The sequence below is a fragment of the Penaeus monodon genome, chromosome 8 (assembly GCF_015228065.2).
Source record: "Penaeus monodon isolate SGIC_2016 chromosome 8, NSTDA_Pmon_1, whole genome shotgun sequence".
Lineage (NCBI taxonomy): Eukaryota > Metazoa > Arthropoda > Malacostraca > Decapoda > Penaeidae > Penaeus > Penaeus monodon.
In genome coordinates this window covers 51,380,554-51,398,053 of record NC_051393.1, presented here as the reverse complement: position 1 = coordinate 51,398,053, position 17,500 = coordinate 51,380,554, and the positions used below count along the sequence as shown (strand labels likewise).

The 17,500-nt window shown below is 34.4% G+C and overlaps 1 protein-coding gene across 5 annotated transcripts in view; it reads left to right on the top strand.

Annotated features, from left to right (window-relative positions):
- Positions 1-13,359, top strand: part of LOC119576423 (serine/arginine repetitive matrix protein 2-like) — a 21,774-nt gene extending 8,415 nt beyond the window's left edge. Inside the window, exons 6-12 of one of the 5 annotated variants that reach the window (XM_037924125.1) lie at positions 1,185-1,313; positions 6,308-6,415; positions 9,557-9,711; positions 11,006-11,045; positions 11,660-11,806; positions 12,085-12,225; positions 12,556-13,359. In XM_037924125.1, coding sequence (XP_037780053.1) covers positions 1,185-1,313; positions 6,308-6,415; positions 9,557-9,711; positions 11,006-11,045; positions 11,660-11,806; positions 12,085-12,225; positions 12,556-12,666 — 831 coding nt within the window. In that variant the 3' untranslated portion in view covers positions 12,667-13,359. Of the gene's footprint in view, positions 1-1,139; positions 1,314-6,307; positions 6,416-9,556; positions 9,712-11,005; positions 11,046-11,659; positions 11,807-12,084; positions 12,226-12,555 lie in introns of all 5 variants that reach the window. The other 4 variants (XM_037924124.1, XM_037924123.1, XM_037924126.1 and 1 more) reach the window with 4 other exon arrangements.
- The last annotated feature ends 4,141 nt before the right edge of the window (positions 13,360-17,500 follow it).

The following is a 17,500-nucleotide window of genomic DNA, read 5'->3' as shown; positions in this document are numbered from 1 at the left end:
TCAAAAGGAGTTTAAGTGTGTTTTACAAAAATGCGTTTGTCGTTCCCTACTCGAAGTAAGAGAATTGCGTTTATTAATTAATGATGGTTATTTAAATTTCAAGTTCGTCTTGATTTTGTGAAACCGATAATCATCACATGGAGATTTTACCCTGAGTTACCTCTTGTGTTGCAATAATGAAAGAGAATTGATGCAACATAAGGAATTATAGCAGTAAAAAGGAGAAATAGAAAGGGAGAAAGTCTAACTGGCTGACACCTGGATGTCATTTGAATAGTTTTAATATAAGTTTGATTCTGTCATTGTAGTTTAGGGGGTAGAAGGAAAAATAAATCGAAGCTACTAATCTTCGGAATGTAGATTGGATTAAATAAAGTTAGATGGCTAAAATTTCAAGTTGGTCTTTGGAAGTATTTCTTACTTTTAACAATTTGATTTATTTGGTCACTTTTTTGCTCATAAAAAGAATGGAAAGTAATGGGGATTTGTTCTCTTTTGATGAAGCTTCAGGGGTCATAAGGCAAATGCTAAATGTAATGAGGAATAGAGATTGTTGAAAGTGATACTTTCAAAAAAAAATCTCCAGTATCTGTTTTAAAGCTGTACTACTAGCTTCTTGTCTGGAAAATTTCATCCTGTTAATTTTGTCTTGATTAACAAGGATTAACAGTATGACAATAAGACTGTCCTGTGTTTTGTTTTATGGCTTATTTTCACTATGGTTCTTTGCCTCTGATCTGCTTTGTTTGTTTAAAGTATTGTGTATTTTAGGTCTTAGTGGTTTTGATAGTTAGTGCTTAACAGTTTTCTCTTCATCTGTACTAATGAGTCGAACTTGTGCCCATTCTTCGCGTATCTGAGAGATTCGTACTTGGTGTGCAGAGATTGAGAGGCTGGACAGATTTTAAATTGATTTTCTAGTTCTTAAATTTTGACATTTTATAAAGAACTGATTTGTAAAGATTTTTGAGATTGTGTGTTTGAGATTACGAGATTTAGTTCATGATTTTGTTATCCTTTGATTTTGACGCTCCTCGCTCATTTTGACATAGCAAGAAATGCACTCATGAATCTTTCCGATACGACCCAACACAAGGCGAGACTCGAGTGATGTTGTCATGATTATGGCGATGTTACAGGATGTCTATGGGCAGTCCTTGGATGACGGCTATGAATACTCTCAGGCTGTTTATGACGAAGATGACGAACAGCCAGTCGCCCGACGCACCAGCTACTCACAGTACCAGCAGAGCGACCCAGAGAGGAGGATCTCGCAGATGTCACACTACTCCAACCAGGACACCTCCCCGCAGGTATTTGCAGGCCAGGCTACCTCTGTTGCCTTAGACTAGAGAGGAATGAGAGAAAAGAAATTGGAATTTCTGCTGAGGTTTAGGGAGACGATTGACCAGTCCTTTCTTGCCAATTGGAGTACACGGCACGCCCACAAGAGTGTGAAGGCGCACGTGAATTGGATTCTCGTGACAGGAAACGTTAGCGCTCGTCAAGGAGAAAAGTTTGATGCCAGCAACAGGGTCTCACTTCTCACTTTCTTATTGGTGTTGAAGCATGAGCAAAACTGTGACTGTGCTTTGAGCCTGCTTTGTTTCTCCTTGTTGTAATGACTTATGATTAGATGTAAGGATGGATGTTTTTACATGATCTTTTGGGTTCTTTACTCATATTTATTTATATACACACATTTAAACATGTAAGCATATACAAAAAGAAAAGAAGGAACATTCACATGAGCATATGTATGAGGATACATACAGTGCCTATATGTGGGTACATTATGCACATCTACATCTATATACACCCATATTGTCATATACATATGTATGTATATGAATGTGGATGGATACATAGACTCTTACAATCAAACAGACACCGATGAACATTCGTTATTTGAAAATTGCTTTGGAGGAAGATAATAAGACTAAAATAAAAGTGATTTGAATGTAAAAAAAAATCTGTTAAAATCCAACTTTAAAGGCTAATAATGTGTTTTGAATATAAAACACACATCTGTGGTTGCTGAAAGTTTGAGACTGATGTATATACTAAAAATTTATGCATAGCAATTATCAACATTTTAATGATATAGGAAAGTTAAGAAAATACATTTGCCTTAATGCCAACACTAATGTTTTACCCTGATTAAGTTACCCCATGTTCAAGAGCCACTTATAAAGAGGAAACTCATTAATAAACTAGTTTTTTTGGCTGATTAACATATCATGATTAATAGGTGAAGGCCACATTATGGGCTGTTGGCTAGTTTTTATAATTTGTGTAAATCAGAGTTTCATATATTGGTTTGTTGGTTTATGTACATGAAATGGAAGAGGTTTATATAACACATTGGAAGGGTAGATGGTACACAGGTGGGTGATACATTGCAGCAACATTATGGAGTGCGAAGAGTGAGTCAGCCGAGACCGCAGGAGTATAGCTCACCTGTAGAAAACAACCAATACCATAGAAGGTTCTCCAATGCTCAGGTGAGGGCCATTGCTACCATGCTTGGCCAAGTGGAGGCTTTTTTTTTTTTTTTTCTTTCTTTTTTTTTCTTTTCTTTATATGTTAGGAATGCTTCAGACATAACCTATATCTTTGAATACTCCCCCTCCCCCATATCAGATACCCCCCCCTTGTCTCCCCATTTTCACAGAGATGGCCTTCTCTAGATGTCAAATATATTGGTGATGTCTCATTAACAACTTAACCTGAGGGTAAAGCAAGAGCATGAGCACACCAGGTGGTTGCATGAGGACAGTTGGAGCACTTTCTCCAAGGTTCGGGATAAGTAAACGCAGTTCTAGCCTCAGATTCTTTGGGGGTAAAAACGTTGGTTTTCCCACCACTGTAGCAGTTAAGATACATAGATTGGTAGATCTCACATAAAATATTCTAATACAGCTGCTGGTATTTTATGCTTAAAATGCACACACACAATATAAAATTGTTAGAGATCAAGTTATAAGAAATTGAGCTACTTCTTGGTAAATATTGAATACAAAAAGTGGCAGCAACCTTTTACAGTATCGACTGCAAGACTGTGATTGTAAATCTCAAGCTAGAACTGTGAGTATTTTCTTGCTACTGTACTAATCTTGTTTACTTGACATATTGGCAGTGCTAACCATGTGGTCTCAATGTCTTCACCAACACTATATATAAGCCTTTGTTAGCTTTAGGATACATTTTTCTCTTGTCACACCTCAGCTCAGATACATATATGAACCTGCTATATGCATTGTAACTGGTAGAATTTGAGATTTGAGATTTATTGTGATTCGTGTTCTGTACACATAGACATAGGTGACCTCAATGAAATAATACTGTATATTAGAATTACGTTCATCTTTTCACAGTTATTTGGAAAATTAGTACTTTAGCACAAAGATGTTTAGTTGACTTAGATATGTACCCAGGATTTAGTGTCAGTGAACTTCTATCCCAGGAGCATTTATCTAGATGGATAATTTTTGGTTTAAAACTTGGACAGGTATTGATGCTTCTAAACAAATGTATAAATTCAAATACATTTGTATTAACATAACTGCATTAGCCCATGATCACAGGATCTTGGGATTTGTGATGGATCCAGAGGGAGTCACTGATCTAACAGATTTTAAAGGAGAAAGGTGGAATAAGAACTTTTCCTTAGAAATCTACCTGGATCAGCGACCCTTCCAAGCCAGTAGATAATTTGACAGGTCTGTACTCAAAAACATTTTCTCTAGACCAGACACACATAGTACCTAACAAACTTTTGTAATTATTTTGCTGGTAACCTGAGAAGAATCACAATTAATGGTACTGGATGATTGTCAGCTACTCGCCAATGCTTCTGGAGCACAATAAACATTGTAAGACATAGTGCGTCTAATACTAGGGAGATTTGGATCTGACAGTTGGTCCAGAGAAAGGTTTCTTAGAGCAATAGGCCACCCACAGATGCACAGATGAGTTGTTGCAAAGAGCACTGTCAAGTTCAGACCATGGGAAACTCTGGCTGACTGCTATGGTACCAATTAGCACATCATTGGATCCAAGGGTTAATATTATGTACTGGCATTCAGATAAGGATTGCTATGGAATAAGCCTTATAGAAACACTGACTTGTACACTCACTTGTACACTCACTTATACTTGAAGTAGATTTTGAAAGCAGTTTCCTGAGCAGCAATTTAGTGTTTTTGAAGGATCAAATTCTTTTTGGGTTCAGGTTATAGAGAGTTTAAGGTGAAATCACATAATGTTCTTTTTAATTAACAGTAGACTGATACTGTATAGATGTGGTGAGATTATAGACACAAAATATAGAATATCTAGTTCTCATAGTGACTGCATTCAGGTTTGTAATCGGTACGACACATCACGTATTCACTATTTGAAATGTGCTTAAGGTATAGCTTATGTAGAAATTTGTGTTGAGGATGATGTATCTTGTATTCTGTCTTACTTTAATGAAGTTGTGGTTGAAGGATGTCTTACTAAATTTGTTACTAAAGACTGCATGAGAGTGTGAATCTAATAGGAGTTTCAGAGTACTGTGTAACATATATTATTTTTGTTATTTACCTTATATACACATCATACACACACATAAGCATACATACCTGCAAACATACATGCATACATACATGCATACATACATGCATAAATACATGAATACATACATATGCATATACTCATATGTATATATTCATACACACATGCGTGCGTGCGTGCGTGCGTGCGTGCGTGTGTATGTATATATGCATATACATATGTACATGTATATCCTATATATACACATACCTGTATATACATATATATACATAAATGCATATACATACTTATACATACATGCATATATTCACCCACACTTAATTATATACAAATACATATGTATACATATATGATATATATACACATATGTATATATAAGTAGACATGTATATGTATATAATTATATATATGTATGTTTTATAATATATATATATATATATGATATAATATATTATATATATATATAATAATATAAAATATTATATATATATAATATGATATATATAATACTAAAATATATATATATATAAATATATATATATATAATATATAATATATATAATATATATATATATATATATTATATAATATATATAATATATAATATATATATATATATATATTATATATATATAAATGTATGTATTATATATATGCATGTATGTATATATATGTGTATACATGTATGTATATATATATATATATATATATATATATATATATATATATATATATATATATATATATATACATATATATCCACATACATATACATTCATTGATATTTTGAGATGCTAATGTTCACCAAAGTAGCCTTGTGTTAGAAAATGGAATTTAAATTTTGTGTTAGTGTTTTTTTTATTATTATTATTATTATTATTACTGAAAATTTAGGCATATCCTGACAGTGTGGACTGTATATTTACTTGAATGGACTGTTTTTATATTGAAGATCAGATGCAAAAGGAAAGATATATAAAAAAAAAAAATGAATTCCTTGCAGATGAGAGATGTATCCACTTTCAAAATTTCCCTATAACATCATCAAATAAGAATACGGCTATATGCAAAACAGCCTTAGAAAATCACAGAATGTTAATGTCTATGAGACGTCGGTAACATTAATTCATTCACAAATCCGTCATGTGGAAATTTCGCGCTTGAGAAGCAAAAGACTGACGTGGATGGAATCAAGCTGTTTCGGAACGTGCCTTCAGCGTCTTATGAAAACAGTTTTGATAAGATATGATAAAGAAAGGACATTGGGCTATTTTGGGGGGATAGAAAGTGCAATATATTATAAAGATGTAATTTGTTCTGTCTACTAGAGATTATGTATGATATTTGCTTGCACTAAATTTGTTTAAGATAGGTTCAAGGATAAGAACCATGATATGCTGACTTGCATCAGTGGCCTGTGGTGTTATATATTGTGTTCACTGCTATATCAAAGTGATTGGAATTAATTGTTTAATCAGATTATGTTGTAAGTGATGGACAAAATAAAAGTTTATTTTTCCTTAGCTCTGTCCTTGTATCATACATGTGTGATGCAGTATGAAAATTAATTATTTTTTTCATGTACGTAAAGCATAAACTAAAATTTGTCTGTGGCTTGCTTTCTGATCATACAAAAACCTAGAACTTACAGACCTTATAATTAGACATATTTATTATTGCATTCATAACTTTGCATAAAAAAGCTATATTGTGCCATAAAGCGATGTTAAATTGAGAATGTAAACAGCAGGGATCTAGTGGGTACTACAGCAGCAGCAGCAGCTCGAATGGCTACCACCGCGGAGAGGCAGACAGCTCGGATCGACTGCGCAGGACGTCGTACTCTTCCACACAGGTCGGACATCCACCCAGTAGTATGGCAGGCTCACAGCGCAAACCTGTTCTGGGACTCTAACTTAAGGTTGTGGCTCTTCGCTTTGCTCTCTGGAATCAGTGTAACGGACTCTGTTTCGGCGTTAACTCTTCCTCACATTTACTAAATCTCGTTGCCTTTCCCCTAGTTCACCTTCTTTTCCTTAAGATACGTTGCTGGTCTGATTGTATGGACTAATATGTGTGTGTAATTGTGAGAATATATGGATATATTTTTTACTCACCCAAATGGAATATACGAGGTACTCCTTAATAGCAGAATTAGTTCATATCATTGTACTAAAAATCCCAATTGGTCGTGTGTCATTAGTTACAATATAAATATAGAGCAGCTTCAAAACAGAAAGGAAGTATTTGATTTTGCAGTTAAAGATGAATTTAGAAAATCCAAATAAGATATTTACTGTTGTCTTTGATTTGGTAGAGCAAAGTATAGGGATCAGCCTTTGCAAAATAGAATAGCCACTGGTACACATTTTGGTATGACTGTGCTGTAGAGGCATTTCTTGCCTTAGAGTTTTCATGTGTCATATGTTCACAAGGACTGGGAACTGGTAATTTAGCATGCACAGGCACAGATTGTGGAAACAGTGATATATTTATGTGCAAAAAGATTGCATTGAATCTAGGAAGTGTCTTTTTGAGTTATTTCAATAGACCAAGTCTTATTTGATAATATTTAATAATTAGCTATTTCCTTATTTCTATTTGCATTTTTCCCCCCCATTATTAGTACATTTGATTTTTGATTCATTTATGCATTCAGTAGTTTATACAATTTAACCTAATTTTATTGATTTGTTTCTAAATCTTATCTTTCTGAAATCCCCTTCCAATATATATCTTCAATCCTTTAAGAAGAAGAAATCTACTTGCTGAAGAGTTGCGATTTTGGGCCGAAGACAACTGCTCCCTCTACTCTTAAAGTGTAGTGATACTGTTCTCTTAATTTACAATTCGGTTCCCTTGTTGTCCACATGATATGTACAGAAGAATCACCACAGAGCACCTGCATGCGTCGGCTGTATATACATCTTGGTAGTGCAAAGTACAGCATGGTCTGGGCTGGGGGAATTTAATTCTGGTATTAATCTTGTTGTTCCTTTAGGCTTTAGGATTGTATGATTTTTTTTTTCCAGTATTTCAGGTTTGTGGTTAAGGTAGGCAAGGGAAATATGATGTTGTGTCTGTGGTTCTCCTCTGATTTGAGAACAAGGGACAATGTTTATTCAGTGGGAAATGATGTATTGCTTCCTCCTCCTCCTCCTCCTCCTCCTCCTCCTCCTCCTCCTCCTCCTCCTCCTCCTCCTTCTCCTTCTCCTTCTCCTTCTCCTTCTCCTTCTCCTTCTCCTTCTCCTTCTCCTTCTCCTTCTCCTTCCTCCTCCCCTCCTCCTCCTCCTCCTCCCCCCTCCTCTTCCTCCTCCTCCTCCTCCTCCTCCTCCTCCTCCTCCTCCTCCTCCTTTTTTGAATGACAAGTCACAGATTTAGAGAAACATCAATTCTTTCTTAGTAGAAACGCAGATTCGGCCTTTATAATATTTTATGAACTTTATGTAACATTTTCATGGCAGTGTAAGAAAGCAGATAATGTATAATTACAAAAAAGTAATAACTAGGAAAAATGGCAGCAGTATTGTTCTGTTTTCATGTACTGAAAGAAGATAGAATGAATGTGATGGGTCTTCGTAGATGGGGCTGATATTTGTAATGGTACTTATTCTCATCATCATCATCTTCCTCATCCTTATCAATTTCTGTCCTCATTTTGCAGGTATTGTTGTCATCATAATCATCCTCATCATCACTATTGTCATCGTTGGTGTTTATTCATTGTAAATAATTTACAGAAGGAATAGTTCTATCCAAGCCACACAAAACTTTGTAAATTGATAGCAGGGGAGCTTGACAAACAAAAACAAGACCAGTGCTTCTCTCTGTCCTTTTAAGTGCCATGTGATAGACCTCCCCTGTTATCAAGGAGCCAGATCTGTGATATTTCAGTTATTTAGCCATTGATCTTTGTCTGGTCTTTTGTTTTAACAGGATATTGGGAATTGGCTCAGCAATTTGGAGTAGAGAGATTTTGTGATAGTATTGTGTTATATGGTTTACTCAATGAAAAGCTATTTGGACACTTTGTTTCAATACAGTAGTTCCTGCTAGTGTTTACCAATGCTTTGTGATTGCATAAAAGGAAATCTTATAATTATTATGATGTTAACATGGCTGAGCAAGAAAACAATCCAAACTTCAGTATAGGCATATTACATTAATGGAGTTCATACATTTTGAAAATACACAATGACTTTGAATGGTATTTGTTAGCTCCTGCACATCATGTATAACTTGTCAAGTGTTTTTCTTTTCTTTTCTTTTAGGGTTAGAAGTTAAATTTTAAAACCATGTTTAAAAATATACATATAGCATGATTGTGATGAAATAGAAGCTATACCTTATAGATACAATTTTTTAATCTCAGTGTCTATGACTGGTATAATCTGGCTACATAATACTGTTGTTTGTGTGCATAAATTTACCATTTAATAGTTTGGTATAATGGATAGAGTCTTGTTGTATAGTACTTTCATTTGTATGCATAAATATACCATTTAATAGTTTCAGGCAGGCAGTGACCAGCTTGGGCCCTTAAGGTCTCCTCTTGCAATCCATGTAAGACTACTTTATCTTTCGCTGCTTCCCGTAAATATCTGTGGTGCTCACTAACTTACTCCCTTCTCTGTCTTCCCTATTGTTGTGTGAGTGACATTGTATCTTGTGGAGGTTTATATATATATATATATATGTTTTGGTGGATGGATATGTATGTACCGTGTCCACAGAGTCCCACCACCGTTTCGTGTTGTTCTCCTGTTTCCCTTGGGTGACGTTGGAGTGACTTCGTATAATGTGTTATCAGTGTATTTCTTATGCTAATGTGAATTTGCTTCCCTTATATGTGATAATGTAGTTGAAGTGTGTGTTTGAAGTGATACTGATTTCTGCAGTATATATATACAGATATGATTTTTCTATTGATTATTAGTGATATCCTTGGACTTTGATTGCAGAGATTATATATAATATTTTTTAATTTGTGTTCCAGAGCCCATCACGGCGTAGCAGCCAGATTGTCACAGAAGCCGATTCGTCTGACTCACGAGGGTATATACGCTCACCTGAATCACGCACTCACAATGCTGACTATGAGTACGACTCACGCAATGCTAACTATCTGAGCCGGGAAGACACGGCGCCCAGGTATACCAACGGCACTAACAACTCCCCCCTCACTCCCGATAATAATGACAGCAATGCCACTAACAACAACCCACTCTGTCCCCTTCAGTGAGTACACAAAGTAAGGTGCATGCAAAAGTGGCTCAAGATTCACACACCCCCTCCAAAAAAAAAAATAAATAAAGAGAAAAGCAAAAGAAAAACAAAAAAAAATCTGAGCATGATCTCTTCAGTGGCTGCATGACTCCAGCATGTTGTATTGGACATGATCGTATGTGTTGTGGAATCGTCACTTTTGGTGGAAGTTACTTGGTGTTTAAGGTTGTACTTCCCGCGTCCTAGATTCCAGTGATTGCGTATGAGACTAGGGCTCTGGCCAATAATTCTAGGATTAGGGAAGACTCATGGCATCGTCCATCTTGAGCGGATGTTCTTTTACACTTTCATCCATTGATTTCTGTTGCCTGTAAAACATGTTGCATTTTATTTGTCCTTTGTGTGATTCCTTTTCTAGAAATTTGGCAATAACTGCTTACTTTGGGTGTTTATTTCTTGAAATTAATAGTGTTAATTAAGGAAAATCTATGCATATAACTCCCAAGTTAAGATTTGCATTTTATGCTAGCTGCTGGTATTCTCCTGTGTAGTTTGGAACAAAATACGCTTAGTTAACATAGAATAAAACAAACATACTTTTGTTAAATTCAGTACTTGATCAGTAGACTTTCTCAGTCAATCAAAGGAACCACTTTGTTCAAAGTTCCATGTTAGTTGAAGACTGGAGAGAGTGATTGGGGTTACTACAAAATATCCCTATATATTTTTTGGAATATTAGATTAACCCATTTTTTAAATGTATTTGGATGCAGTTGTATTTGACAAATAGAAGATCTTGGTCTTTTTGAATTGTTTTTGCAGAACGGTCTGTTGCCAGAAATTTCACAATATTTTCTTTTTTAGGTCTTGATTTGATCCTCAGCATGCAAAGTATGAGTTTTATGTTTGTCTTGCTGCCAATTGATGTTATTTGTACTCCATTCTTCTTGAAGGTGCCAAAATTTAAAGTAAATTTCATGTACTTAATACAGTTTTAAATATCAACAGTGTTGATTTCAGTTTTCTAATATTTATCAGAAAACAAATGCTAATATTCTAATCAGCATTTTTCAATTTTTTCTTCTGAACTTCTTCTTCTCCGTCTTCTTCTTCTTCTTCTTCTTCTTCTTCATTTTATTTATTTTTTTTCCAGTGAGTTTGTACTTTTGCAATTAACATTGTCTTTAACCTTCTGTGTCATGCTTTCCTCCCTTGTCAGCCGCCGTCCGGGTCAGGAACAGTACCGCGATCAGAGATGGGTAAGAGAACCTTTTTTCTTTCTTTTTCTACTGATGGTTCTGTGGGTTAATGTTCGAGTCATTTTGCTTAAGAAGTAGAATTGGATGAGGTGCTGAAGTTATTCTTGTGTTTAAGAAAAAGGTGTGAATGATAATCTTCTCATGCATTTTGATTAAGGCATCATTAGAACATCTTCTGATTAAGATTTAATCAAACTTTTTTTTTCTCTCTCTCTCTCTCTCTCTCTCTCTCTCTCTCTCTCTCTCTCTCTCTCTCTCTCTCTCTCTCCTGTCTCTCTCTCTGTTCATGCTTCATGTATGTTTTAAGTTTGGATGTTTTGGGCTGAATGAAAAAAAAAAAAAAAAAAAAAAAAAAAAAAAAAAAAAAAAAAAAAATATATATATATATATATATATATATATATATATATATATATATATATATATATATATATATATATATATATACATATATATATATATACATATATATATATATATATATATATATATATATATATATATATATATATATATATATATATATATATATATATATAAAATACTCACAGACACATACCCAGACTTATTAAGTTCATCATTATCATCTTGCTCATTTACTTACTTGTATACAGAGTGAAGTTGAAGAGAGGGAGCGAGGATACAGTCGTGGGGACGGGTATGGATACGCTTCCCCGCCCAGCGAGGTGCGTCAGTCCCCTGTTGGCTATGAGCAGAGGATTTCCCAAGACCCTCGATATGAACCCAGAACTCAGAGCAGGGTGAGAGAGGGTTTTCTCGGTCGTGGTTTGGCGTTTGATTTTATGAGGGAGCAGCTTTGAGAGGGACTTTAAGGTCTTCTTTTGTGATCTGAATGAGGGATTTACACTTATCTGTAGCGAAATGTGTTAAGTTAGTTGCAGAGGTGAGATTCCGTATGGTATATTCAGTCATATAGCTTCTCATAAGTCATGGCAGTTGAAGAGGGAAAGATTATTGCTGAGGAAGAAATAGGACAAGTTAGGAAATACAACCACTAATATCAACCGCCACCTTCCAGCAAAGTGAGAATGGCTTGGTGCAGCAGCACTACGACAACACGTACCGCCGAGTGGAACAGCAGGTGGAAACAGCTTCGCGCTCATCAGCCATGGAGCGCCCCTCACCCACTAAGCCTTACCCAGCAAGGCCAAAAACAAGGGTGAGCATTGTCTTTACTCTGAAAAGAAGTGTGCTTGTGTTTTGTACTTTATGCATGTAAGTAAAATGAAAAGATTGTATGTATTTAGTTCTTTGAAGTTCACAAGAAAAGTTGCAAAGAATGAGAAAAATATATTTCAGAATTTTTTTTGTTATCTCAGCCTTTAACCTTTTTGAAGGGGGTGATTTTCTTTCAGGATTTATAATGTCCAAGTTGACTGATAGAAAAAAAATTAGTCATACATATTTTTCCCTTTTTTCTCCTACTCTTTTCTTGTAGACTTTTTGTATATTATTATTTCTCATTGTAAATAAGTTCCTTCTCTTTCAGAATGCCAATGTCTTGTCAGCTGTGCTCTGCTTGATCAAAGAGCTGGACTACTCGAGCCTGGAGGTTGTAGAAATGGCTGTGCGCTGCAGGATGGAGGAACTCGATGACTGAGAGAGCTTGGACGGGAAGGAACAAATGGACCCATGATTCACACGTTACAAAACAAGGCGGAGTTGTTTCCGTTGTGACTGAATCTCATGCTTGTTTGGGGAGCGGCGAGAGGAAATGAATGCATTGCGTGGGTTTGTTTTTTTATTTGAATTGGATTTTTTTTTTTTTTTTTGGTTAGAGAAAAGTAGTAGTAAAGAGTATGAGAAGGTTTTACAGAAATATATTAATAGGATTCTTTTTTCTTTTATTATTAGGCATTAGACAGCGATTGTCTGTCTTTTGTTTTTCTGTAATATCTTTATATATATATTTATTTTTTTGGAAAAAAGAAAAAAAAGGTTGCAACTAAGAGTGCATTAAAGAATACTTAATATTCTCAGTTCGATCTTCGTGCAAAAAGCAACGTAATTCTCCTTCGATTGCATTAATAGGCACGAAAGGTGAATTACATTTAGTTCAAAGGATACAAATAAACTTTGAGGAGGCTGAGGGACTTTGTATATATATATATAAAAAACTCTTCCCCACCCACTCCTTTTTTTTATTTTTTTACATTTTTTTTATTATTATTATTACTATTATTTTTTCTTAACCTTGCAATTACTGCAAACTTGATATACTCAAACCTTCACAGCGAGGGTTTTGGATTGACTGAGAAATAATCTACAAGTTTTAAGATTCTCATTATAATAGTTTTTTTGTTATTTTTTTATGTCCTTTTTTTATCATTGTGTGTGTGTGTGGTCTTTTTTATTTTATAATATTTTGGTCATTGATGGTTTTATTTTTATTATTTTTTATTATTATATTAATATTGATATTGTTGCTATTATTATTGTTATTATTATTATTATTATTATTATTATTATTATTATTATTATTATTATTATTATTATAATTATAATTACTATTATTATTATTTTATTTGTTTATTTATTTTTTTATAATTGTTATAATTATCATTATTACCATAACTATTATTATCATTGTTCTTATAATGATAATTGTCATTATCATTATTATTGTCAAATTGTAGCTAACTCCTTTTACCTGAAGGAGACCTTATTCTATATGATTCTCTCAAAGCTTTAAGAATGTTGTTTGAAAATCAGTACCTTATCAATTGTGTTAATTCTTCTTTGGCCAGTTATGTGATATTTCGATGGTGAGGCCTTGTGAGGAATCTGCGTGTGGTGTGTCCTTGGGCGAGCGGCGACTCGTGCGGGTTTATTTAGTATCTCTGGAGTATTGTTATTGTTTTTATTATTATTATTATTATTATTATTATTATTATTATTATTATTATTATTTTTTTTTTTATTATTGTTATTATTATTATTATTTATTTTTTTTTTTGAGGGGGGGGGGGGTATTTTTTCATTATTATTGTTTTGTTAAAGAAGTTGTCTGTGTGGAATTTTTAAGTTATGTTTTTCTTATTTTATTTACTTCTAGTGTTTGTGTTTTATATTATTATTTATTTGTTTATTTTTTAGGTGATAGTATGGGTGTTTTTTATGCGTGTTTATATAGCAGAGGCATTCTGCTGATCTTACTTTTAAAGGCATAATAATTTTGGCAGATAATGGTGAATACACATATGGTATGTAATATATTTTTTATTATTATGATTTTGAACATTTTTTTTTGTTTATTTATTTATTTTTTTTAGTGACATAGTAATTAGAGCTGATTTTTAATTTTTTAAAATTTATTTATTTATTTTTTTATTCCTTTATGGAGGTGTGTTTGTAGAAGATATCAATACTTTTGTACTTTTAGTGTAAGTTGACTAATTCACTAAATTGATAGAACAATGGCCATCTCTCGTCAGATCCTTTCAGCACTCCTGAAAATACACTTTGAGGAGAAACTGTGTTATATCAGTGCATTTCCCTTGAACATTGTTTCGTACTGCCAGAATATTTTGAGAATGTTTTCCTTTCAGTTTCCCAGTTAGTACAATCCTGGTACGGTGGTTGAAGATTTGGCGTGTTGTCTAGCCTGCATGTGAAGCAAATTGGTTCTCTATTTGCAGTTACAACGCAATGCTTTTTTTTTTAGTCTTAGGGATTTGCAGGGACTGACTGTATCTTACATGTCTCTGTCTACTTATTCCTTTCCCTTGTCACTAGTTTGAAGTGGAGGGTGTTAAACACGAAGAAAGTTGTGTGTCCGTAATCCCTTGTAAACGGTAGAGGGAAACGACGTCCTTTCTTCCAAGAACATATCCAAGCACGGTTAGCATTTAGCAAATATAGCACAATTTTCCATTGGCTTTTGTCCGAGACTAGATCTGCGACTGGATTTTACGCTGGTTTACTTTGTTGTAGAAGGCTGTATGATGTAGATTTCAGGTTCCTCAGGCCTTTCACTCCTTCTCGAAACACTTTCTGCCACAGGGGAGCCTGGTGTGCTTCAGACTCCTACTTTGATATGGAGTTTTATGCGACTGTTTAGCCTGTTGTGTGTTTATTGGTTGTATTCTAAAGTTTGTGAAGTTTTGAGAGGTTGGGATAAAGACAACTAAAAATGTGTCACAAAGTTTTGTCAGTGGTAAACAAAAAGTGGAGAGCACTGTGTTGGTAGCTTCATATAAGGAGTAAAGGTAGTTTTCCCCTGTTTTGAATTTTTATTAGAATGTAATAATGGAACGAAAGGGTGTCAGTCATGTTCTTGGAGACCTGACATTGGACTAACAAATACTAGATCCCCCAAGATGAATGTATGATTTTCAGGGAGATTTTTCTTCAAAATCAGGTCTCTGTAAGATCTGACTGTCCTTCTAAGTGTCTGCATTGTGTCAGAGTTTCATGCAGTTAACTGAATCTTGGAAAGATATGACTCCACTTTACCTTATTTTTTGTGTACAGTCCAGCCAGTAGCCAGTAAGTTTCAGATGACAAACTCTCCAGTAGTTTGTGAAGTGTTACAATACATTGTACATAGAGCAGTTTCTTCTATTTTCTAATGTGGAGATCTCTCCGTTTGACAGTCACTCAGAGTGGTACCTAGTGGCTCATTGCTGTGGATAAACTATTGTTGTATCAGGACTTCTTTTTGTCTGTGGGACTTGGCATCATATCTCTGGCAAATTTTCATCCAAAAAACTTGATAAGAAAACGAAGAACCATTGCTATCAGTTTTCATTGATGGCTTATACTGCTCTGTTCTTATGCCAGTTTGAGATTTCCATATTATTCCAAATAGAGAAAATGGTAGTGTTTAAGAACATTTTCTTTTTTATCTCTTTTTTTTTTCTATCCACTTATACTGATGTCTGTAATGATATTTTATTGTACTGGTACTTGGAAATTACTATGATTTGTATAAAATCCTGAGAGGCAACTCCCTTAGGATTCTTTTGCCTGACAAAAGGTCATAGCATATATCTCTTCTCTCCCACACAGTTACCTCGTGTTCTAATGGACTGATATCTTGTATCAAGGTATTACTCTGAGACTATCCTTTGTTTATATTTGCTGCAGTTATGGTTATTGACTGCAAAGCAATGAACTCTTTTTACAGAGAGTGCGATTCGTTGTTTGTCTATGGTGACTTTGACTTCAAGAATCAGCTTTGTACACATTGAAAAGAAATTGTTTGGAGTGAATAACCATGGACTACAGCCTCATCTTCCATCCATCTTGTAACTGTAAGCTAGAAGCTAGATACTGGTGTCTCTGTGTTGGATTTCTTATTCAGATCTATCTTAAATTATCTAAAATTAGTTTGTGATATAGGTGTATTGTATGCCAAACTGTCATAGGAGTTATGCAGATGAAATTCTGTGTATCTCAAAATAAGGTCACATTGTGCAGTATTACTCCCCTGTCTTAGTCTAAAATATTTTGTTAGCTTTAGGTGCATACCATGCATGCAGCGTGCAAAACACAGATTGTGGATGGTATTTTGTGGTGATAAATTCACAGTGATATGGTCATGTGGGGTTCTTTTTAGACAGTGCAATGTACTTAGGGACTTTTTTTGTGGCGTGTTTAGAGGGACAATCTTGGGGGGGATAGAAAGTTAGTGAAATAAGAATACTTTTATGCTATGCACTTGCCCTTTGGTCTGTGCATACATTTTGGTTCCTGAATCTGTGATGCCTTTTTTAAAATATTTACTTACATGTTCTACTAGAGTGGTATGAATATGAGTAGACATTGGTTTAAGTCCTGAATTTATATTGGGAAGTAAAAGTGTTACATTGCAGAAAAATACCAAAGCTTTATTATTGTTCAGTGAAAATAAGACATCAGAGTAGGGGGTAACAGCAAGGCACACAATTCTGCTGCCAGTAATGTATTTGTCTCCTGCTTAAATAGTTTGGCTGTCTTAGTTTACAGTTACTGTCGAGTCTAACCTTTTGAGTTTTCGTTTACAAGAAGCTCTAGGGGGAAGTCTAATCCTACTCCTAATCCAGGAACATAAGAAAGGAAGTGTAGTTCTTTTAAGGTGTGGATAGTGATCTGAGCTGTAAAAATGTATGTTTTTAGAATATCTAGGATAGTATTGGTAGGTAGGATCACTGGGGTTTGTCATAATAGTAAATGACTTATTTTTAATAGGAAATATGAACTGGTTTTGGTAGGTGTAATAACTTGGGACTTTTAGTTGCCTTTGGAAGATCCAGGTAACATCCAGTTTGAATATATTGCTCACCTGTGTTCCTTTTTTCCAAGTACTTGTGTTCAGGTAAATGTTCATTTTTTTCCCTCTGTATCTAATTACTCTTCACAGAGTATACATGGTATTTTTTATTTTTTATACATACTGCCATGAAAAACTGTTTTAGAATTTGTGAATACTTCCCAACAGAATCAGGTCACAC